This window comes from Verticillium nonalfalfae (assembly GCF_003724135.2).
Source record: "Verticillium nonalfalfae strain VnAa140/NRRL 66861 chromosome Unknown scaffold_117, whole genome shotgun sequence".
Taxonomy (NCBI): Eukaryota; Fungi; Ascomycota; class Sordariomycetes; order Glomerellales; family Plectosphaerellaceae; genus Verticillium; species Verticillium nonalfalfae.
This window is the reverse complement of record NW_021167342.1, coordinates 22,534-44,554: the sequence shown is the minus strand read 5'-3', so window position 1 is coordinate 44,554 and position 22,021 is coordinate 22,534. Positions and strand designations below refer to the sequence as shown.

Genomic DNA, 22,021 nt, shown 5'->3' with positions numbered 1-22,021 from the left:
TTCTCTAATAAGAATACAAAGCCAGAGGAATGTGCAAGGAGGAGGAAACTCAAAGTTGAGAAGACAATCCAAGTCCAAGGCGAGTCTTTAAGAAAAGGGGACAAAGGCTGCTGCCCTGAGCAGATTTGTGAACAAGAACCGCCGCCCCTTGCCGCCTTACCCCCCTTGAGGTGGACTGATATATCACTTCTCAAAGATGCTAGTAGACTCTTGTTTCTAAACTTGCCTGCCATTCTCCTCCCCTAGTCCGACCCCTCGCTAGCGCCTTCTTTTTCTGTCTCCTCTCCTCTATCTTGGTCTCGATTTTTGCCTCTGTCCCGATTTGGACCGCACTGTCCGGACTTGACCGACAGGGTTTCATGGCCGGCAAGCCAAGTCGTACGCTGTCCTGCTCACGCGGGTTTCCCAGGGGATCCCCGAACCAGATGGGCAACATGACACCTCTGCCAGATCAGATCAGCCGGCTGACCAACAGCGAGCGGGCAGCAGCGCCCAGGATCAGGCTTATCTCGCCAACCCTAGAACCCTAGGATCCTAGGACCCCAGGAGCGCTCAGCACACAGCACGCAGCACGCAACACACACATCCTCTTGTCAAACCCCCACGTCAGCTTCAACTGTCAGTTTCGGTGAACACAAGGGTGACCGGTGGTCGTCTGCCCCAGTTTGGTGCTGCCGTGCCATGCCGTGATGCGACGATGACCTCCCCCTCCTTTGCTCACCACCTCATGTGGTCAGCCCATCAGGTAGATCATATTGGCTCTTCCCAGTCAGGCTGCGGTTTCAGGGAAACAGGTTTCCTCCAATTCGTCGAGATATGCGAGCCTACCTTGGTCCGCGAAAGGGCCCCGCCGCGAATCAGCTGCCGTGGGCCAGCCCAGCCGACCCGGCAGATCGCAATTCCTCCTGCCGTCGCTTGCCACGGTCACCGAGCTCGGCCCTGGGGAGGGGCCCGCATCTATAGCACCGAGGCGGCACATGACAAGCTGCGTACGCGGGGCACAGGCCGCCTGTGCGGGGTTCGGATCGTGACGGCTCACAATCGATCGTGGGGATCGCGATCTTTTGTTTCTTGACACAACAGAATGCGCGCGCTGTTTGTCTCGTCACGTGTTGCGCAGGCGAAGAGGAGGTCATTCGTTCGCACGAGCAAGAAGAGCGGCAGCAATACTACGAGAAGAATTTGTTGAATTTGGTACCCGACGCTTTTCTACATCCTGAACACTCCAAATTTCGTCTCGCCCGCCTTGACCTCATTCCGGCCCGTCATGGCCGCGCGCAGGCCCAGTCCGAGGTACCTCCTCGTGTCCTGTGGCGGGATGATGCCGTCGTCCTGTGTCTGTCAGTGCTTGTTCGTTGCATGGGTAGAGGTGGAGAGACAGAAGAAAAGAAAGGCAAAAAAAAGAGGAACGCACCCATAACCTTGCCGACGAGAACGTGGCATCGCTCTCCTTCTCTATCCTGTCCTTCAGGGCGGGATCGGCCTTGCCGACCGTCTCCATGACCGAGTTGAGCTGCTCGCTGCCCATGACGCCGATGCGGGCGTTGGGCCACATCCACAGGAAGCGGGGCGAGTAGGCGCGGCCGCACATGCCGTAGTTGCCGGCGCCGTAGCTGCCGCCGACGACGACGGTGAACTTGGGCACGTCGGCGCAGGCGACGGCCGTGACGAGCTTGGCGCCGTGCTTGGCGATGCCGCCGCGCTCGGCCTCGGAGCCGACCATGAAGCCGGAGATGTTCTGCAGAAAGACGAGGGGGATGCCGCGCTGCGTGCAGAGCTCGACAAAGTGGGCGCCCTTTTGGGACGACTCGGCAAAGAGGATGCCGTCGTTGGCGACGATGCCGACCTTGTAGCCGTGGATCTGGGCGAAGCCCGTGACGAGCGTCGTGCCGTAGTCGCGCTTGAACTCGGAAAACTCGGAGCCGTCGACGATGCGCGCGATGACCTCGCGGATCGGCAGCGGCTTGCGCAGGTTGGTGCTCGCGATGCCGAGGAGCTCGGCGGGCGGGTGGACGGGCTCGGCGTAGGCGGCGGCCGGGGCCGGGGTCGCGGGGCTGCGGGCGGGCCAGTTGAGGTTGCTGATGCTGCGGCGGGCGAGGGTGAGGGCGTGGGCGTCGTCGACGGCGAGGTAGTCGGTGACGCCCGAGACGGACGAGTGCAGGCGGCCGCCGCCGAGGTCCTCGGCCGAGATGACCTCGCCGGTGGCGGCCTTGACGAGGGGCGGGCCGGCGAGGAAGATGTGGCCCTGGTTCTCGACGATGATGCTCTCGTCGCTCATGGCGGGCACGTAGGCGCCGCCGGCGGTGCAGGGCCCCATGACGACGGAGATCTGGGGGATGCCCTGGGCGCTCATGCGGGCCTGGTTGTAGAAGATGCGGCCAAAGTGGTCGCGGTCGGGGAAGACGTCGGCCTGGTGCGGCAGGTTGGCGCCGCCGCTGTCGACGAGGTAGATGCACGGCAGCCTGTTCTCCTGGGCGACGGCCTGGGCGCGCAGGTGCTTCTTGACGGTGATGGGGTAGTAGGTGCCGCCCTTGACGGTGCTGTCGTTGGCGACGATGACGCAGGTGACGCCCTCGACGACGCCGACGCCCGTGATGATGCCGCCCGCCGGCACGTCGGCCTCGGGGTACAGCTCGTGGCCGGCGAGGGGCGAGAGCTCGAGAAAGGTGGTGCCGGGGTCGATGAGGGCCGTGACGCGGTCGCGCGGCAGCATCTTGTTGCGCGCGAGGTGCTTCGCGCGGGCCTTGTCCGAGCCGCCGCGGTGGATGCGCGTCGTCAGGGTCTGCATGCGGGCCATGACCTCGGCCATGCCCTGCTCGTTCTCCCTGAACTCATCCGAGGACGGGTCGACGTTGGTCTGGACGAGGGAGATGGCGCTGGCTTGGTGGGGTGGTGTAAACGTCGCGACGCCGCGAGTCTGCGTCTGCGTCTGTGTCTGCGTCCGCGTCTGTGCAACGCCGCTGCTCGTCGAAGATCGTGAGCAAGGGCGGAGGCGGGGCTGGAGGGTGTGGAGGCGGGCGGCGGCCGTCGTGGAGGTGCTCGACCGGGTCAGTTGGCGAGAGAGCACGAGGAGGTCTCTCGAGGAGCGGGAAGCCGACATGGTGAGTGTGTGGTGTGACAGAGAGTGACAGAGTGTTGGCAGAAGTGAGCAGCCAGAAGGCGACGTCGCGATGCAAAAATCAATTTGGAAGGACGACGTGCTGCTTTCTGAAGCAGAGAGAGAGTGCAGATGCAGTTTGTCTTTGCATTTGATGAATTGGATGAATTGGGATATGCTCAAGGTCCAGCCGAATGCCGCTTGGAGACGGGATAAGGAACGCACCCAGAGCATGACGTCCCGTGGAGTCCGGGAAGGGGGGTTCACCCAGCCTCGGCCCGTCGATATCCGCGCTGGGCCGCACTTTCCTGCTCGGCCTGGCCACTCAACCGCGCCTTCTTCATGTTGCTGCTGGCTGGTCGGACCTGCCTACAATCGACTGTGACTGCGACTGCCTCTGTTGACCTGACACAACTTCTTCTTCAATTGCATCCTCCATTGCATCTTCCATTGCATCTTCCATTGCATCTGATTGCATCAATTTCCTTGCCTCCATCTCCAGAGGAAAGAAGAGTAGGGCCCTGCATCGCAACACAACACCATGTCGTCTGCCAGGTTACTGCGTTCCCTGGCGAAGCCCGCCCGCCAGCTCCGCCCCCGCCTCTCTACGCCCACCACCTCCTCCTCCGTCCTCCCCCAGATCCAGACGAGGCATCACTCGCAAAAACACCCCCAGGGCTTCGAGCCCCCGACCGAGGCCGACCTCGCCGAGCTGCGCGAGCGCGTGCAGGACTTCACGCGCCGCGAAATGACCGAGGAGGTCGCCGCCCGCACAGACAAGACCAACGCCTTCCCCAACGACATGTGGCCCAAGCTGGGCGAGGCCGGCTTCCTGGGCATCACGGCCGACGAGGAGGTCGGTGGCCTCGCCATGGGCTACCAGGCCCACTGCGTCGTCATGGAGGAGCTGTCGCGTGCCTCGGGCTCCATCGGCCTCAGCTACGCCGCCCACTCGCAGCTCTGCGTCAACCAGCTGCAGCTCAACGGCAACCCCGAGCAGAAGAAGAAGTACCTGCCCGGCCTCATCGCCGGCACGAGCATCGGCGCCCTCGCCATGTCCGAGTCGGGCGCCGGCAGCGACGTCGTCAGCATGCGCACGACGGCCAAGAAGGTCGACGGCGGCTACCTCATCAACGGCAGCAAGATGTGGATCACAAACGGGCCCGACGCCGACGTCATTGTCGTCTACGCCAAAACCGAGCCCGACGCCGGCTCCAAGGGCATCACCGCCTTCATCGTCGAGACCAAGACGTCCGACGGCTTCAGCTGCCAGCGCAAGCTCGACAAGATGGGCATGCGCGGCAGCAACACGGGCGAGCTCAGCTTCGACGCCGTCTTCGTGCCCGACGACCGCGTCCTCGGCAACCTCAACGGCGGCGTGCGCGTGCTCATGGAGGGCCTCGACCTCGAGCGCCTCGTCCTGTCGGCCGGTCCCCTCGGCATCATGCAGGCCGCCCTCGACGTGACCCTGCCCTTCGCCCACCAGCGCAAGCAGTTTGGACAGCCCATCGCCCACAACCAGCTCGTCCAGGGCAAGCTGGCCGACATGTACACGAAGCTGCAGGCGTCGCGCGCCTACACCTACGCCACGGCCCGCACCGTCGACGAGGCTGGCACCATCCGCACCCAGGACTGCGCCGGCGCCATTCTGTACGCTGCCGAGCGCGCGACCGAGTGCACGCTCGACTGCATCCAGCTGCTCGGTGGCATGGGCTACGTCGAGGAGATGCCGGCGTCGCGGCTGCTGCGAGAGTACGTTTTTTTTTTCTTTTTGTCGCTCGTCTCTTCTCAAACCCCTCTATTATTGTTCCCCTTTCCAACCGGTGCGTGTGACTTGACTGACTCAAACGCGTAGTGCGAAACTGTACGAGATTGGAGCCGGCACGTCAGAGATCCGCCGCATGGTCATCGGGCGGGCATTCAACAAGGAGTACGCCCACCTTGGGGCGTAACTATCCGGGACGGCGCGGGCATGGCATGTTGGGGATCCACGAATGGTCGATGAAGGGGAACGAAATGGCGCATAAGGCACGTAGTAGCGACGCAAGGTGGCGTCGAAATGGGATTTTCTTTTCTCTCTCTGTCTGTCATGGCGGAGTAGAGCGTCTGCCAATACCATACTACACTAGGGGGGTTCCAAAAAGAAATTACAAAGGGCAGACACGGCACCCGGGAATCTGGTCCTTGGGTCGGGTTGGTTGAGTACGGTTTTCCTCAAGCGCGAGCTTACTCTTCACCGCCGCGCGACATGGACTCGCCATGACCACGTCGTGCGTACATCGCGTGGCCGCGGCGACAACAGGAACACGCCACGGAGGGGGAAGGGACGAGAGAGAGCGAGAGAGAAAGGAAGAAAGAAAGAAAGCGCACACGCGTGCATGCTGATGACTCGGGAACAGGGACGTGCGTCTGGGTTTGGGAATTGCATTTCGATTTCGATTTTCTTTGCTCTCTCTCTCTCTCTCCCCCCCCCTGGGGAGAGAGGTGCCTGATACGCTCAAGTCCATCATGGGAGAGATAAAGGGGAAAGCGGGGCGCGTTCATTCCAGTGCGGCCATTGTCTAAGATGGATTGCGGTAGGCGTCGAGACGTCCTTTTAGGATAACCAAAACATTGAATCATGACGCGATCCGTGGGCCTGCGCTTTGCAGTCCCCTACCCATGTCCCTCCCTTCTGTCCGCCTTGTCTCCTAGCCTTGCCCGCTCGTTGCTGCCGCGTGAGCTCCCACACCTTCTCTTGCCCACCACCCCCTTTCACCTCCTCGGTGTCCCACCGACTCACGAGAGGAGCATGCCCTCGGCCGCGGCGGGCTCCTCGACGACGACGGGCTCAAAGGTGAACAGGGCGCCGGCGCCGTGGGGCACGGCGGCGCCGATAGCGTCGAGACGGCTGCGCTTGCGGCCGATGTAGCCCTCGCGGAACGTGTCCATCCTCTGGTTGAGGAAGCGGGCCGAGTCGCGGACGACGCCCTGCTGGAGCTCGCGCTGCAGGCCGGCCGTGTCGTGGGACATGAGGACGGGGAGCAGGCGGGCGGACGGATAGAAGCGGCCGCGGACGTCGGGCTCGCGGAGGACGATGTCGCGGCGGAGGAGGTGCAGACGCCAGCGGGACGCCGGGGCGGCCTTGGCGCGGAAGAGCATCTCCTCGCGGAGAGCGCGCGGCAGCTTCGTCTCCGGCATGTCGGAGGACGGGGTCACGGCGGACGCGGATGGCGGGCCCGGGGCGTCGGTCGATAGCGGCGCGTAGAGGTCGCCCTTGAAGAAGACGGTGCCCGGGTTGTCGGCGGCGGTGCAGATCTCGCGGAGGCCGAGGAGGGCGCCGCCTTGCGCGAGGAGCTCGAGCCAGTCGGGAGCGATATTAATGTCGGGGGAGGCGCGGATGCGGAGCGTGTCGCCGACTTCAATGCGCTCAGCGCCGAGGAAGGCGCCTTGGTAATTGATCTTGCGGCTGTCTGACGAAGTGGGGAGTTTGGAGAAGAGGGAGAAGGACATGGAGATTTTGACGGCGGCGAGCTTGGACGCGTCGAGGAGAAGAGGTTCGCGTTTTGAGGGGTCTGTTTGGAGGGCGGCGATGTGGTCGGCCCAGGGGACCTCGTCGAACGGATGCGTGCCGAGGCTCTGCTGGCTGACGGGCGGTACTGTGAAGGCGAGGAACGGGCGCAGGCCGGTCTCCGGCTTGGCCTGAAGCTGCACATTGTCGAAGAGGGCGTGCGAGATGGGCAGAATGTCAACCTGCTTGGTTTGAGGGTTGGACTTGGCGATGAGGCCGATACGCCAACTCGGGGTCACCGAGTACCAGACCATCTCCCCCGTGCGGAAGAAGAGGGAGGACATGTTTTGGTTGAAGGGGACCAGCGTGTTGACCGTGGGTACGATCGGAACTGGCACCGGTGACTCCGTCTTGAGGGATACGGTCGGCGGAGGTTGAGGCACCGGGGCTGGCGCCGGTGCTGGTGCTTGCACAGGTGCCGGAACATGTGATGCCGGGACATGGACCGGCACCGGCACAGGGGTTTGAATGGGCGTCAATGGCTGTGCAGATGTGGCCACGGGGGGCGGCTGGACCGGTCGCAAAGGTGGTGTGGCCGTCGGCGTGGGTGTTGCGCTCGGGGCCTTGACGTTGGCGATACTCTTCTGGACAGCTTCGCCAGCCAAAGGTGCTGATACTGGTGCCGGCGGCGGTATTGTGCTGGCCACCGCCGCGGCAGGCTCCTGGACACTGAGCTCGTCACCCATGTTGGCGACCCTCGGTGCGATGCAGTGCACGCAGCAACAGTCGTTATGGTCCTTGGAGCCGGAGAGGAGCCACAGCAGATGCACGCCAAACTCCTGGGGGCTCTTGAACAGCTTGGACTTGATAGGGTAGCCGGACACCCAGAGGTGCTTGGACTTTTCGTAGAGCCAGTATCCTCGGGGGAAGTGAATGTACCAAGGTAGACCCTCTGCTCAGTTCTTGTCAGTCGGCCGTGAGAGGGGTCATCAATACAACGAGGACCAAGCCCAGCCTCGGCGTGACGTACCTTGGGGGCTGAGTGATAGCTCTTGCTTGAGGAGCAAGCCCAACTTGACCCGCCACTCGACAAATCTCGGGTCATCCTCTTCCAGTCTGGCCATTTGCGGTTTCGTCCTGGGAGTCTTGTCTGCGAGGGCCGCGCCGGGCTTCTTCGCCGTCTTTGCTGCATCTACCGGCCAGTAGCCCGGGCCTGTGTCCTGGCCATCGCTGTGAGCGATTCTGATGACGTGGAACTCCTGCAAGTCAGACATGGTTTGTGTCTCTCAGCAGTCTGGTGGGTGGTCCGACGCGGGTTGTAGGCCTCAGTTCAGTGGTCGATTTGGCTTCGAGGCGCTGGGAAGCCAGCCGCCTTCTCCAAAGAGGGGACCCCTAGTCCCACGAACGCCCTGGCTGAGTCGGCAGAGATGAAGATGAGACGCCTGTTCGATCTCGAATGAGGAGAAAGCCCTTTGATGGTGACAACCCTCTAGTCGAGGTTGCACTTGCCTCGCTCAAAGCTTTCGTCACTGCTGTCAATGAGATTCGGTGTGAGAACGGGTCGAGATGGCGAGTACGTCGTGGCCCCTGCGAAAGACTTCACCGCGTCAAAACCAGGTCTCAGGCTCTTGAGAACCTGTCAAATACGCCTGTGGTCTCGCTGTTCGGCTGACAAGAAATGCAGGGAGAGGGAGTGAGCTGGGCCTTGTCGGGATGTGAGGATTCAAAGCTCTAAAGCCAGCTCGTGCCATTGGATGGACGTCAGGCCTGCTTGGGATGGGAGAGCTCCTTCTTCGCTAAGGGTGATTAGTCAGCACCAACTATCTAGGTACCTAGGTACCTTGGTTAAGGGTTTAACAGGGTAGGCCGCACTCCAAACCCGCCAGATACAGCATCATCCAGATAGATCCCTAACTTTGGAACCTTATTCACAGCTTATGTCTTAATCGAATGCTCTGAGATTCTTCCTTCTAAATAATCGGCAACACATTCAACCATATGTCTACTTTGATCAGCTTTGAGGGAGTACCAAATATAGTGTATCGGTTCAAAGGGAGCTCACGTTTTGGGAGTGTGGCTTTCTTATGTCACCCTCTTGCTAGGCATTTACCGGGTATTGTAGGTGGTAAGGTGCCATGGCCAACCTTGCGCTGCTGGTGCTAACCTGACTACTCGCGAGGGGTGGGAGCCATCCTGTTGAGCCACACCTTGTATGAAATGGTCCAACTTGCTAGGTCGTCCAGGTAGGTAGTTGTCACTCTTCGAGCTACAGAAACGTGCAGCTTGGCGATCCACATCATCTTCCAGATTATCGTCCAGATTCTCTCGTTCGAGAGCTCGCCTATGCTCATGCCGATCGCACCAATTGCGAAACCACTCCTCATGCAAGGCCCCCTTCCATCGGCTTGCAAGCACAGCGCGTGTATCATACATCCGTCCCAGGGGTATCACATTATGTAACAAAACACTCTCTTCTCCTTTGTTTTTCCCCATCCCACTCTCTACCCACCATGCCGCATTCCCGTCATATTCGAGTCACTGTCATCCTCCCGTTTGGTGCTGACGTGGGAGCCCCTTTCATGGGCCACTCTTCCATGGCACCACCACCATTGCCCTGCCTGTCCACATGGATATCGCTCAGCCTGATCCCCTGCTGATAGGACGGCGCCGGGTATTGCTCCAGGTCCGGGACGTCATTTCGAAATTGCAGCCCAGGAGTAGGCGGCTCCGACTCGAGCCGCTGCGAGCCTCGGTGTCGCAGCCGGAGGCCGTTGCGCAGTGGCTTGGGCACAAAGTGCGACCGCATGTAGTCGCGGAATGTCTTGGTTGTGCCAAATACGACAAACGTCAAGAGACTGGCCGTCACGCCGGGGATGAAGACGAGCAGATCGGACTGCAGTCGGTCCATGCCGAGGTCGGGCTCGGTCCCTATGGATTCGAGGTTATTGCGCCGCGACGCGCTGACCTGGAAGACGATGGTCACCATCTGGAAGGCGCTTTCAATAAGAGTCAGTCTCTGCGAACGAACCGCTGTGGCGCAAGTGGATTCCCCGAACTCACCTCATGGCGAGCGCGGCGATTGTAAAGCGCACGACGAGCCACTTGTCATATATGCTTTGGCGCCGCGGCCGGACGCCGCTCGAGACGGTGACGTTATCGACGGACCCCTCGGATGGCTTGCCGTAGTTCACGTTCCACGACAGCACATTTCTGCGCACGTGAATGTATTTCACGAGAATAATCAGTAATATGATGATACTACCGGAGATACAAGTAAGGACTGCTCGAATGTCAGTATTTCCAAAACACAGGTCGAGCAAAGTGAGTGGGTTGGTCATACGCAGAAAGTCTGCTATCCCGATGAACAAGACCGTATTGGTCTGGATGGCATCAATGCGGAGGAGGCTGAGCATGACAGCCGGTAAAATGACCGCGATGACTTTCGAAACGGGGTTGGCTTTGCCTCTGAAGGATTCAATGAAGCTGAGTTGAAAGATGGACTGTGCGAGTGCGGCGGCCCTAGGTGGTTGTTAACAGGGCGTGTCGAGATCCACGCGACCATCCCAACGTACCAGAAGAACGTCGCCATGGCTGTGACCTGATAGGAGTAGAATTCTGGGAGGTCGCTGTCAGTTACGATGCCGCGTAGTTACAGGAGCTGGAAGACAAACGAATATAGAACAGCACAAGGTCAAGGCCAGCGGACTGCCCCGCGAGGGCCAGCTCGGGGTTTCCCACAATGGCCAGCGCATTCGTATGCTGTTGGGTCTTGATATCACGCCATCGCACAATGGTGTGCAGTTGCTGGGCTATTGAACCAGCAGATCCCAAGCCTGTCGATATGGAAATAAGGGCAACATCTGGGGGGGGGAGGGGCCGATCAGCGACTTGCTCCGGGACCACGGCGTCACCAAGACCCTCCGGCTCGAGAACTCACAGCTTGCTCGTTCGCGATGGACGCAGACCAGCCATACCATCAACACACTGCAGAATAAACAAAAGAACGAGTACACGAGAACGCCAATGGCGACTCCCAGCTTCTCATCGGGAAGCTGTACGGCCATTCTCAGCCCGTTGTCATTTTGCTCGCCTAGACCACGGTGCGATCGATTTGCAGTGTAGCGGGCCGTGTCAAGAAACAAGGGAGCAGAGGAGCGCGCAGGAACGGGGGAGGGGTGAAAAGAGAGGACAAGGTAGATAATAGAGGAGATCGCAGATGCTTAAGATCTCCGCAAGGGTGCTTGCGTGGAACTACGGGGTGCATCCACAACCAGGCTCACCACGGACGTCCTCGAGTCGAGACCGGAACATGGATAGCAAGGTAGTCCTGGTACGAGATCTGCGGCGCATAATGTTTGCTCAGAAGCTGGGGCCAGAAAATTTGACGATCGGGGGGGGGGAGGGCGGGCGGATGATTCCAGATGGATGGTGAGGCGGGAAATTTTCGCAACCCCCCCCTCGCCAGTAGTGAGACCACTCGAGTCGACCAAGACAAACATCGCGAATCGGAATGCAGACCTGCTGAGACCAAGTTTGCCATGTCCTCGTCAGTTCCCCCAGATCCCCGTCGATGCTGAGTCGATAGTCTCTGACGCGGCGCCTTTCTTCCCACCGCGAACGGGTTGGGCGGGTCTGGTGAGAAATCACCGGTCCAACAAGCTCAAGGTGCGTCCTGCAGGTGGTGGTGCACTTCTGAGGCTACCAGCTGAAACGATGCCTGTCACGACCGGAAAGCTGGCCCCCTGGATGAGATGACAAGCGACTAGCTGGGCGCTAGATCTTATTGGTGATCTCCCACGGATCTTTCTTACCAAAAGGGCCCAGCCGAACGAGCGCCGCAACCGTGTTGGTCATGGTGGTGTGGCATGGAGAGTGCCGTTGGAGCGTTTTTTTCTTAGTGCACATTTTAGCTGCCTGTCGCACGGCGACAGCGTCCGAGCGAAAGCATGTCGGGTGCTCGACACGCGTGGTCATAGGCCGAACCGTGGCGGGCCCGGCGGGCATCGGGGTCCCTTACGTGAAACTGGCCACATGGCTTTTCGTGGGTAGCCCGATGATTTATTTTGGCCACTGCCTTCAACGGGAGTCGTCAATCCGGATGGAGACCATCAATCGCACACGACACACGAAACGATGCTTGGGCCTGTTGTCCATGTGGCATAGCAGGCTTCTCGAAGTCGTCGGGGTCGAGAAATGTGTGGCCGACTTGGGTATCAAGTAACGATGGATGGAAACATGAAAAAGACCAGACGACAGGCAAGTTGGTGCGGTGGTATACGATCGTGTCCCGAAGACCTGGATCCGAGGTTGCAATCGACCCGATCTGCCCTTGTCGCCTGGCATGTCTTTGACCCTCATTTCGGATGGACAGCCGCAGGCGAAAACGACGCCACCTCAGCGCATCAGCAATTTGTCATCTGAGCCGGAACGGTTTCTTCCTTTCTTTCTTGAATTTCGGTCACTGTTGGGAGACATGTTCAACGTTGGGGCATTCAAAGAGGCGACGAATGCGTAGAGGATCCAGGTGGATGTGGACAGGAGAAAAATAATAAATGGATCAAGCAGCTTTGGTCCCGGACGATGGTTGTGTTTCGGCCATGCACTGCCACAGCCAAGGGCCCGAGATGTGGCACAGCTGCAACAAGACCTCTGACGCGTCTCGTCGCGTGCCCTGCAACGCTTGCTGCCTCTGATGTACTCTGAGCTTGAACAACCCCACCAATCCAGCTGCGAGCCTCGGAGACAGCTCCCAACCCAAACCACAGTCCTGGATGAACATCCCTCGTGATCCATACTTCGACATCCGCCGAGGCATCCGACACCGTCTCGCCCAACCATGGCGAACGTCGCACCACACTACCGCGACGGCAACCGGGCCTTCCTCCAGGCCTTCATGGCCCGAGGCGCCCTGACGTTCGAGGACGCCCGACCGATTTTGGCGGCCATCTTCTCGGCCGACGAGAACCAGCTGGTGACGGAGGACAAGGTCACACGTCAAGACTTTGACTCGTACGTGGCCGCCGCCACGGAAGCGATATCCTTCTTCGACTACGAGATCCGCAGCTCGGTGCACCAGGCGACGAGCAAACGAGTCTTTGCGCTCGTCAACACAACGTCGGACCCCATGACGCAGCTCGCGACGACGTACGCGCCGGACGAGTTGAGCTTCGTCAAGCGCGTGCTGGACGCCATGTTCGACACGTACAACACGCCGCGCATGGAGTGCATGTGCCTCGACAGCATGCAGGTCATCAAGCTGGCACGACCGCCGAAACCCCGCCATGACAATCCCAGCCATCACGAGGAAGCAGAGGAGGAGAACGGAGACGGCGGGGGGGCCACGCAGGCGCAGACGCAGACGCAGGCGCCCACGGACAAGGGCCTCAAGCACAGCGAGGTCGAGGTCATGGCGGCCAAGCTCGTCAGCGAGGGGTGGCTCGAGAAGTCGCGCGAAGGGTTCTACAGCCTAAGCCCGCGCGCGCTCATGGAGCTCCGGACGTGGCTCGTCGAGTCGTTCAACGACGCCGAGGCGGCGGCCGGGGACTGGCAGCGCATCAAATTTTGCGAGGCGTGCAAGGACATCATCACGCAGGGGCAGCGGTGCGCGGCGCGGGATTGCAACATGCGGCTGCACGACATGTGCGGAGACGCGTACTGGCGGGCGCGGCGGGAGAAGAAGTGCCCGCGATGCGCGACGGCCTGGACGGGGGAGCACTTTGTTGGCGAGAGGGCGATCACGAGCAAGGAGGCCTACCAGAGGGGACGCAGGCGGAGCGGGCACCAGAGGGCGAGCGCCGTGGACGAAGTCATGAGGGAGGAGGGCGATGCCAGCAGTCAGGAGGATGGTGAGGGTGAGGAGGATGACGAGCAATGAGCTTCCGTGAAACGAGATGATACCACGGGACATTTGGAGTTGGAGAGCGAAGAAGCAGTCGAACACACGAGATACCCCCCCCCCCAAAACCAACGAGCTATTTTCCCGGTCGACAGTCAACCTGTTGCATTTGCCCCTGGTTGGACCCTGATCATCCGCCGTGCGTGCACAGCCACCGTCGGTATGTCACGGTGCAAGAGTGGCACTTGAAAATCACGAGGCGAGTAGAGCGAATGAGAGGTAGCCAACCTCTGGGCCCAGCTTCCAATGCATTCTGCGCGGCCTCCCAGAAGGGGCCAGACGGGGCGATCGGCGCTGCTGGTACTGGCCTCGCCTGGGCTCTTGGGGGCGAGACGTGCCAAAAGTGCTCGTTCCATACATTTTGCAGGTGGTAGGTGGCTGGCGATCAGCACAGCAGGGAAGGGTTCCCACCGCTGGGGCTCGGTACTTGCTCCGGGGCGGGGCCACAGCTGGCACAGCGCTGTTCACTCGCTCCGGCGGCTGGCTGGCCGAACCCTGAAACTGCGGTACCTCTGTTCGCGCGGCACCAGCACCACCTCTTCATGTACCTCCGAGCCGCCTGGAGCTTGCCGAGCTCGCCCAGGGAGGGCGCCAACAGCAGTGGTCGAATGACATCACGCAGCTTCAGGGTGGCTGCGCACGCTTCCAGGTTCGCCCGCGTCCGTCTACCTTGCGCCTGCCCAATGGCTTGCGTCTTGCTCGCTTTCTTCCATCAACTGCCAGCGACGCCCTGAACAGACGTCAGACATACAGGGCACAGGGGCGAGACAAGCGTTTAGCCAGAAGTGCTCTCTTTTCTTCTCTTCTTCTGCTGCATGCGAGAGAGGGAACCGAAACAAACCATCGCCATCTGCTGTTTCTTTATATTGAACAAGCGACCCCTCCTCGCCACTACCCATTCTCTCCGTCTCTCTCCCACCGCAAACAACACATACAGCCACCCACACACTTCCCATCGGCATTTGCCCTTCGCCCATCGCCACACCGCCGCGATGCTCGAATACATCAGCTACAAAAAGTACAAGAAGTACAAGACAGATAAAGACGCCAAGGATGCAGGGGCCGCAGAGCATGAGCATCAGAATCAGAGCAGCTCGAGGCCATCGGCCTCCCGCACCAACTCTCGCTCACAGCTGGCGCAGGAGCCTGGTCCCATTCTCGACAAGGACGACGAGGCCTTCTTCGCTTCCATTCTGAACTCGGACGAATACGACGGCCCGGCACCGCCTCTACCGCCACGCACCGCCAGCACGTCCGATGTGAACTGGGACTCCTCCGACGAGTCGACCATTCGCGGCATCCAGAACGCCAAGGCGGCGCCGGCACCGCTGCCGACCAAAGAGAAGGAGAAGGAGAAGAAGTCGCACAACCCCATCTCCTTCCTGCTCCACCGCAAGGACAAAGACAAGGACAAGCAGCTGGCCGTCGTCGAGCCGAAGAAGGTCGACTCGTCCGAGGAGGCCCGCGAGCGCGACGACCTCTCCCGCGTCCTCGACGACCTCAACCTCGGCGCCCAGAACAACAAGGCCTTTGCCCTGTCGGCCGAGTCGAACGAGCTCGTCCGCAAGTTCACCCTCGTGCTGAAGGACCTCGTCAACGGCGTGCCCACGGCCGTCGACGACCTCAAGGCCCTCGTCGACGACCGCGACGGCACCCTCAAGAAGAACTACGACAAGCTCCCCAGCAGCATGAAGAAGCTCGTCGCCGGCCTCCCCGACAAGGTCACCAAGCAGATGGGGCCCGAGATGATGGCCGCCGCCGCCGAGAGCCAGGGCATCAAGCGCGACCCCAAGGCCGACAGCGCGGACATGAAGAGCGCCGCCAAGAGCCTGCTCATGCCCAAGAGCCTCAACGACCTCGTCACCAAGCCCGGCGCCATCATCGGCATGCTCAAGGCCATTGTCAACTTTTTGAAGCTGCGCTGGCCCGCCTTTATCGGCCTCAACGTTGTCTGGAGCGTGGCCATTTTCCGTACGTCGTCCCCGTTGCGCCCCCTGGTGTATGAGACGAATGCTCTCGTTGATGAGACGAATGCTAACCTGCAATCCAGTCCTCCTTCTCGTGCTCTGGTACTGCCACAAGCGCGGCCGCGAGGTCCGCCTCGAGCGCGAGAACTCGGAGCGCAACGGGCCCCCCATCGACGGTGCCGCCCGCGTCGAGGAGCTGCCCGACGACCCCATGCTGCCGGCCCCCGTGTCGCGTGCCTCGTCCTACCGCAGCTCCAGCAGCCGCAGCCACCACCGCGACCGCGAGAGCCACGGCCACGGCCGCCGGTCGCGCGACTCGCGCAGCGGCAGGGAGTCGAGGAGCGGGCGCGTGTCGCCGCTGAGCGAGGTCGACCCTGCCCTTGAGAGCCCTCGTCGCAGGCGGACGCACAGGTGATTTGTTGGCTTGCCAATCATGTGAGGTGCGAGAGGGGGTGGCATAGACTTGGATGAACGGATGCGATGGATTTGGATGAAAATGACCCCAGGATACCCCAAATGTTCTCTTAATACATAGTTTTGATGAATTGCCACGACAGTCATGAAGTTTCAAAAGAGCATCAGTGCCCCATTTTGTCCGCCGTCCGTTCATGCCTCATGGTATATATTGTGTCCCAAAACAACAAGCAAGCGACGTACTGCATCACCTTGACCACCAACACCAAACGCCAGCCCAGGGTATCTCTCTCTATCACAAGAAAAAAAAAAGCCAAGCAGTCACACACTGCCGACAAGCCCCTCAATCATCCTGCACGACCTCCTTGATCTCCTCCTGGTCAGGCAGGCCGACGTCGTTGCCGCCCTTGCGCTCGTCCTTGGCGTGATCGAGAACCTGTCCGCCGTCCTGCATCCAAAAGTCCACCTCGTCAATAATGTCGTAAACGACGTCCTCGGCAATCTGCTCCGTATAGCGGTCGGACACGGGCAGAAGCGGGGCCTGCACGTCATCGACGCCCCCCATGGCCATGTCTTCTTGGCCAGGGCTGGCGGCAGGGGGACACCAAAAGTCGGGTCCAAAGTTGACCTCGGCGGCGCCGCCGCGGAAAACGCTGACGGCGGGGTAGTACCCCAGCATGCCGTCGTCGAAGCCCTCGCGCGCGCCGGGGGCGGCGAGTGGCTTGGAGGCTGGCGGCAGGAAGGCGAGGAGGTCCTCAAAGGCGGTGCCCATGGGCACGCCGTTCTTGTACACCTTGATGTGGGACCCCGGCAGAGTGCGCAGGGCGGGTAGGGCGTGGACGGGGTTGGGCTGCTCGGCCGAGTCGGGGTTGACGACAGGGTTGGGGCTCATGAGGTCCTCGAGCTCTTTACACGTGTGGTAGTCGATCTGCTCGAAATAGATGTGGGCCTTGAAGCGGATGGGGATGCGGTCGCGCACAATGTTCGGGGCCTCGCTGGTTCCGCCGTGGGGGTCGCAGGAAGCGGACGTGTCGAGGTCGACGGCGGGGTTGTAGCGACCTGTGACGACCTTGCGGTGGAGGTGCTCGGAGGGCAGCTGAATCTCAAGTCCGATGACGTCGCCCTCTTGAATGTCCTCGCCGGCAGGAAAGAAGTCCTTGGGCCGGGACATGTAGACCTTCTGACCGGCCTTGTCGCGGATGCCGTAGCTATAGGCATCGAAACCGACAGGCGCGTCGACGGCGGCCTCGCGACGCGCGAACCCCATGCGAACGTGGCCGTTGGACTCGGGGTCACCAGGCCCGGGGTCCTTGACGATGCCTCTGTTGATCTTGACCTCGTAGTAGAAGCGGCCCTGGCGGATGGCGACATTGGCGCGGGTCATACGAAAGCCCTTGTGAGTGGTGATGTGGCGCCCGGACTGGTCGAAGAACATGTGGGTGGCCGAGTCCTCAAAGCTCATGTGAGGCCCATGAGGTAAGGGCTCGGTCTGGCGGTAGTAGAGGGACGAGGGAAAGGCGGGATCGGCGATGCAGTGTGTGTAGTGGTAGCTCTTCTTGTTGTAGACACTAGGCAGTCAGAGTCAGGCGCTGGGGTCGCGTTTGGAGCAGGAGCGACGTACTGGTCAGAGGTCTCGAAGAAAGCAATCTTGCCCTGTCGGTCGAGGGAGGGTACTTCGTGGTGGGAGATGAAGACGGGACCACGGGGCGGGTCGAAGTCGGTCTGCTTCGCCGCCGGCAGCTTATACCGCAGCGGGCCAGACTCGGAGGACGAGGGCTCTTCCTTGTCCCGAGAATTGGCATTTTTACTCTTGCTCTTGGGGTCAGGGGTGCCGCGGTTGCTGTCGCCGCCAAAGGTGACCTTGGACTCGCGCTTCTTGTACGACTCCTTCTTGGCCCGCTTGTCGCGCGTGTAGGCAGGCATGTCATCTGTGGACTGTGCCTGTGGCGTTGATCGTACGTCTGGGTTCAGGGGCGATGGGACTGAGGGAGCATGGTCCTCCTCGATTGCTCGTTTCTGGGGAATGAACACTGCCGTGGTCGTCGCCGTTGTCGCAGGAGCGAAGGAGGTGCTGGGGGTCGAATCCCGCGGAGGCGTGTCTGCGTCAGCCATGGCGAAGTGGAAGAACAGAAACGAACAGAATGAACCAGATGAAAGTCAATCAGCGAAGCAACAAAAGAGGTGCACCAGGCAGGTAAAAGGGGGTTTGCGTGGGTGGGTGATGTGAAAGGTTGACAGTGAGAAGGAAAGATTACGGAATTGTCGCCGAGTCAGAATTGACGAGCTCCAGGGTAAAGGTACCTACCTAGGTAGGTAGGTAAGGGTAGGAAGCTGGGCTAGTCACGGTCAGGGCAGCGCCTGCTCCCCGCGTGGCGAGCGCGTCCGAGCTGGACGTGTCGTCACAGGGCCCTTCGACAGGGGTAGCTGCGCTAACCTCTCCCCTGGAGCTGCCAGCACTGCTCCGTGTTGGTGGCCTGCCGTATCTTCCCCTCACAATCGGCAGTGGTACCTCCTTCGGTAGCCGTGTCGGATACATCGATTGAAGCGTCTTGCAGGTCGGGCTGCTCGTTCAGGCTCGCCACCTTTTGGAGCACTGCTAGGTCTATCAAGCTTCGTGGAACAAGAATGTGCAGGGTGAAGTGAAAAAAGCGTCTACAGACCTTCAGGTCCATAGTTCAATAAGCCTTGTGTGCTCAAGAGCATGGGCCCAGGCACTGCAGTTGAGCCTGCCTTCTTCACTACGGCACCATCATAACTACGGCCGGTGGTCTGGATCATGACAATAAACGCTGGTGTATTCATCCGACGCTGAATGAAAAGAGACTTGTCTTGCTCGTCCGAGCCAGCTCTATCGCTGTCAATGTCCGTCTATCCGGATCCTCCAACGCCGCCCTATGGGGTCCCCATGACTCTAGTTCTCTGGGTCCTACACATTGTACAGAAAATGCTCTCGTTGTTGTACATGGATGCTCTCTCGCTCTCTCGCTCTGACGCTCTGCCCCGTTGCGCACCCAGCCTTTTGTTCGTATCGCGCGCCGCTACCCCCTTCACATGGGCGCTGCCTTGTCCTCGTCTTGCGGGTCCCAGATCGACAACTCCCGCAGTAACCTCTGGTACAAGAACAGCATGCACCCGCTCTGGATAAACGTCCACACGCCGCGGGGACCCACGCCCCGGAACCAGCCCCCGAGGCCCTCGGTCTGGTAAATGACCCTGAGACCCTTGAGCACAGACATGGTCTTCAGGTTGACGGCGCCGAGGCGCGGCGTGTGCGTCGACGGCGAAGACGTCGAGATGTTGCGCTTCTGAGGATGTGACGCGTGCGCCGTCTTGTTCGTCGCCGCGCTGCTCGCCGCCGCCGCCGCCGCCTCGGGCGGAATGTGCACCTGCGTCTGCAGCCTCGTCTTGACGACGTCGAGCGGACACGTCACTATGCCCGCGAGACCGCCGGCTAGGCCGCCCGTCAGCAGCTCGAGCGGCACGCCGACCTCGCGGCTTCCCTTGTAGGCGCGCGCCCAGGCGTGGAACTGCTCCCAGAACATGAGCTGCAGCGCGGAGAAGGGCAGGTCACGGTACAGCGTCGCCTTGTAGCCGTGGAAGAGCGCCTTGGGGCCCTCCTGCCGGACAATCGTGCGCACGGCGTCCGTCGTGCCGCGGTAGTTGTAGCCCGAGCGGAAATACGGATTGTTGTAGCGCCCTTGGAGCTGCAGCCGCGTCTTGAGCACCTCGGAGGGGACATAGACGATGGACGACGCCAGGTCGCCGAGGAATCCTATCGTCAGAGAGTCAGCACAAAGCGTCTGGAAAGGGGAAGAGACGCAGATTGAGAGCAGAGATTCATTCTGACGTACCGGCCGAAAAATAGGCGAGGTGGTGCGGCACCCCGCCATCGATCAACACGCGCTTGCTCCATTCATACGTGCCGAAGAAGAGCATAGTACCCGGAAAGGAGCCGCCGAGGGCGGGCTTCCACCCGCCGTACAGGCCTCTGCGCACGCCCTCCTGCCGCCATATCGTGTAGTAGGATGTGGTGAGGCTGTTGTACTTGGGGGGCACGTGTGGGTCGCCCTGCTGGCGCGTCTTGACGGTGTCGAGGGAGTGCATGAGCATGTCGCCTGTCGAGCCGCCTATGCCGCCGGCGATCATGGCGTGCAGGTAGGGAGGGCGCGCCTCCTCGCCGAGGTCGGCATCTTGGTCGGTGGCGGTGTTGCTCATGGCCTGTGCCTGGGCCTGGGCCTGGGTTGAGAGCGGTGACTGGTGGTGAGCGGCGTCTGGGGTGGTGGGGGTGCCGCGGTATCCAAGATCGGTGAGGAGGTCTGCGCCGGCCGCATGTCGATCGTCAAGAGGAGCCGGTGAGGAGGGCGTCGTGGGCGAGAAGAGACCAGTGATGCGGTCAGCGAGGGACATCGAGGTCGCCCAGGAGATGCGACGCCGAGGATCAACAGCTGGTCGACCGCCGCCGTCGAAAGGAGCGAGATGACTACTCGACGGTCGATTCGGAAAGCAGGAAGATGAAGATGGACGGTGGTCGATGTGGTGAGAGGGACGTTCCGAAGCCGAAGGGAAAATGCGTTGGACAAGCCGGTCGTGATGTCGCCAAGAGGCCTCCCCGGTAGTGATGGTAGCGGGCTGACGTTGCGGGAAGCAAAACTCGGCGCTGAGACGGAGATGCTACGCTGTTGCGGATGCGGCTTTGCTCTGCTCTGCTTGACTGCTTGATAAGACGCGGACAGTCCAAGGCAGGTTGAAAATTGCTGCAGGGGTCCAATTCCAGGCTCCATGCCGCGAGTGAGGGTGAGGTCAGCGTCCGCCTCTCCGCACTAGGCCGCCCTTGGCGTCATAGGCCCACAGCCTGCGGTGTCCTGTTGTCCCCAAGTGGAAGCATCCTTGCTTAGGTAGAGCACCGTATTTACGAAGACATGTCGTGCCACTGCCGCAGACGACGATTTGTACGCAATTGAAAGTAGCTGACGATATGACGGATGGAGCTTGTCTTCTAGACGAGTTATAAACCATGCACTCCCAGGGACACAGATTTGTAAACCCACGAAGTCCACTTTGATAGCTTCTGTCCAGGCTCACCGACTGCTACCTCTCTCGACCCTTGTGTTCCCACCATCGTATCGGCCCAAACTTCTTCAACGGATACAAAAAATGAGTCACCTTGCCCGTCACTAAGCTCATCGGCACCGGTCCATACGTGTTGCTGTCGATCGTCTTGTCCCCATCGCCCTCCACCCAGATATGTCCCTGTGGCACCCGTGCCACTGGCTCCGGATACGGCGCCTTTGTCCTGACGACGTCACCCTCCACCGCGATGATTCTCTTGATAGAGATGGCCTCTGGGTTGTTGGGACTCCTGTGACCACGTCAGCCACAACGTGCCCGGCGCCTCCTCTGAGCCCGGCACCGCTCGCTCACCTGAATGTCACAATCATGCCGCGCTCGAGGTCATACTGAGGCCACCACTTCCACGTGAGGACCTTGTCCTGTAACAGGCTGCTGTTGTAGTCCTCGTTGAAGAAGGGATACATGGATGGTCCGTGGACGTTGTGTATCTCGGCAACGTAATTGTTGAACATGATGACCACGGGGATCCACGTCGCGTACCCGAGCAGGCGTTTGGAAAAGTCTGTGAGAAACGGCCGTGCCGTGAGCCATCGGAGGCGTGCGCTCATGGCGAGCTGCTGCTGCTGCTGCAGATGGAGCTTCTGTCGCCCCTGCCCTTCTGCACAATGATGAAAACCGGGCTGCTAAGTTTCGATCTGGAGTTCGTCATGGGTGAGGTGAGCGAGCTGGGCTCGGATGCGTTACACTACTCCTGGCTCGAAAGGGCTCCTATTTCTTATCTTATCGCACCTAGCTTGTCGCGCTCTCATACTCACAGCCACGTCTCCATGTCGCACCACGAGCAAGTCAAGTCTCTCATGTCCCGGCACGCCATGCTCATCTTTCATTTCATAAAGTACACTGTGTAGAGTTTCATTGTATTCATCAACCCAAATCAGCACTACTTGCAGTGCCCCCCGCGACAATGCTTTTGACGCCCCCGAGACTCCTCTGGAAGGGTGGGCGCCGGGGGCTGGCAGCCTACCAGCCCCAACCCCGGACCCCAAGCCCTGCCCCTGACCCCGACCCTCGCTTTATGTCGAGTAGCC

General features: G+C 60.6%; 9 protein-coding genes across 9 annotated transcripts; 3 read left to right on the top strand and 6 right to left on the bottom strand.

Moving 5' to 3' along the window:
* Positions 1–1,209: 1,209 nt before the first annotated feature.
* D7B24_000969 (uncharacterized protein) lies at positions 1,210–3,100 on the bottom strand (the record flags this gene model as incomplete). The annotated part of the gene is made up of 2 exons (XM_028635214.1): positions 1,210–1,332; positions 1,415–3,100. 2 exons carry the CDS (start codon positions 3,098–3,100, stop codon positions 1,210–1,212), a joined length of 1,809 nt encoding a protein of 602 aa, XP_028492203.1.
* Positions 3,101–3,638: 538 nt separating this feature from the next.
* On the top strand, positions 3,639–5,049 carry D7B24_000968 (uncharacterized protein; the record flags this gene model as incomplete). The annotated part of the gene is made up of 2 exons (XM_028635213.1): positions 3,639–4,849; positions 4,953–5,049. 2 exons carry the CDS (start codon positions 3,639–3,641, stop codon positions 5,047–5,049), a joined length of 1,308 nt encoding a protein of 435 aa, XP_028492202.1.
* An 826-nt stretch (positions 5,050–5,875) lies between these two features.
* D7B24_000967 (uncharacterized protein) lies at positions 5,876–7,861 on the bottom strand (the record flags this gene model as incomplete). The annotated part of the gene is made up of 2 exons (XM_028635212.1): positions 5,876–7,539; positions 7,618–7,861. 2 exons carry the CDS (start codon positions 7,859–7,861, stop codon positions 5,876–5,878), a joined length of 1,908 nt encoding a protein of 635 aa, XP_028492201.1.
* Positions 7,862–9,111: 1,250 nt separating this feature from the next.
* On the bottom strand, positions 9,112–11,441 carry D7B24_000966 (uncharacterized protein; the record flags this gene model as incomplete). Its single annotated transcript, XM_028635211.1, has 6 exons — positions 9,112–9,583; positions 9,648–9,867; positions 9,928–10,106; positions 10,160–10,202; positions 10,259–10,396; positions 11,399–11,441. The coding sequence occupies 6 exons, from the start codon at positions 11,439–11,441 to the stop codon at positions 9,112–9,114; spliced, it is 1,095 nt and encodes a 364-aa protein (XP_028492200.1).
* Positions 11,442–12,423: 982 nt separating this feature from the next.
* D7B24_000965 (uncharacterized protein) lies at positions 12,424–13,461 on the top strand (the record flags this gene model as incomplete). Its single annotated transcript, XM_028635210.1, has 1 exon — positions 12,424–13,461. One exon carries the CDS (start codon positions 12,424–12,426, stop codon positions 13,459–13,461), a length of 1,038 nt encoding a protein of 345 aa, XP_028492199.1.
* A 1,013-nt stretch (positions 13,462–14,474) lies between these two features.
* On the top strand, positions 14,475–15,864 carry D7B24_000964 (uncharacterized protein; the record flags this gene model as incomplete). The annotated part of the gene is made up of 2 exons (XM_028635209.1): positions 14,475–15,453; positions 15,533–15,864. 2 exons carry the CDS (start codon positions 14,475–14,477, stop codon positions 15,862–15,864), a joined length of 1,311 nt encoding a protein of 436 aa, XP_028492198.1.
* Positions 15,865–16,206: 342 nt separating this feature from the next.
* Positions 16,207–17,975, bottom strand: ASH2L (Set1/Ash2 histone methyltransferase complex subunit ASH2; the record flags this gene model as incomplete). Its single annotated transcript, XM_028635208.1, has 2 exons — positions 16,207–17,431; positions 17,485–17,975. 2 exons carry the CDS (start codon positions 17,973–17,975, stop codon positions 16,207–16,209), a joined length of 1,716 nt encoding a protein of 571 aa, XP_028492197.1.
* A 935-nt stretch (positions 17,976–18,910) lies between these two features.
* D7B24_000962 (uncharacterized protein) lies at positions 18,911–20,270 on the bottom strand (the record flags this gene model as incomplete). The annotated part of the gene is made up of 2 exons (XM_028635207.1): positions 18,911–19,635; positions 19,715–20,270. 2 exons carry the CDS (start codon positions 20,268–20,270, stop codon positions 18,911–18,913), a joined length of 1,281 nt encoding a protein of 426 aa, XP_028492196.1.
* A 681-nt stretch (positions 20,271–20,951) lies between these two features.
* On the bottom strand, positions 20,952–21,541 carry D7B24_000961 (uncharacterized protein; the record flags this gene model as incomplete). Its single annotated transcript, XM_028635206.1, has 2 exons — positions 20,952–21,222; positions 21,285–21,541. 2 exons carry the CDS (start codon positions 21,539–21,541, stop codon positions 20,952–20,954), a joined length of 528 nt encoding a protein of 175 aa, XP_028492195.1.
* Positions 21,542–22,021: the final 480 nt, after the last annotated feature.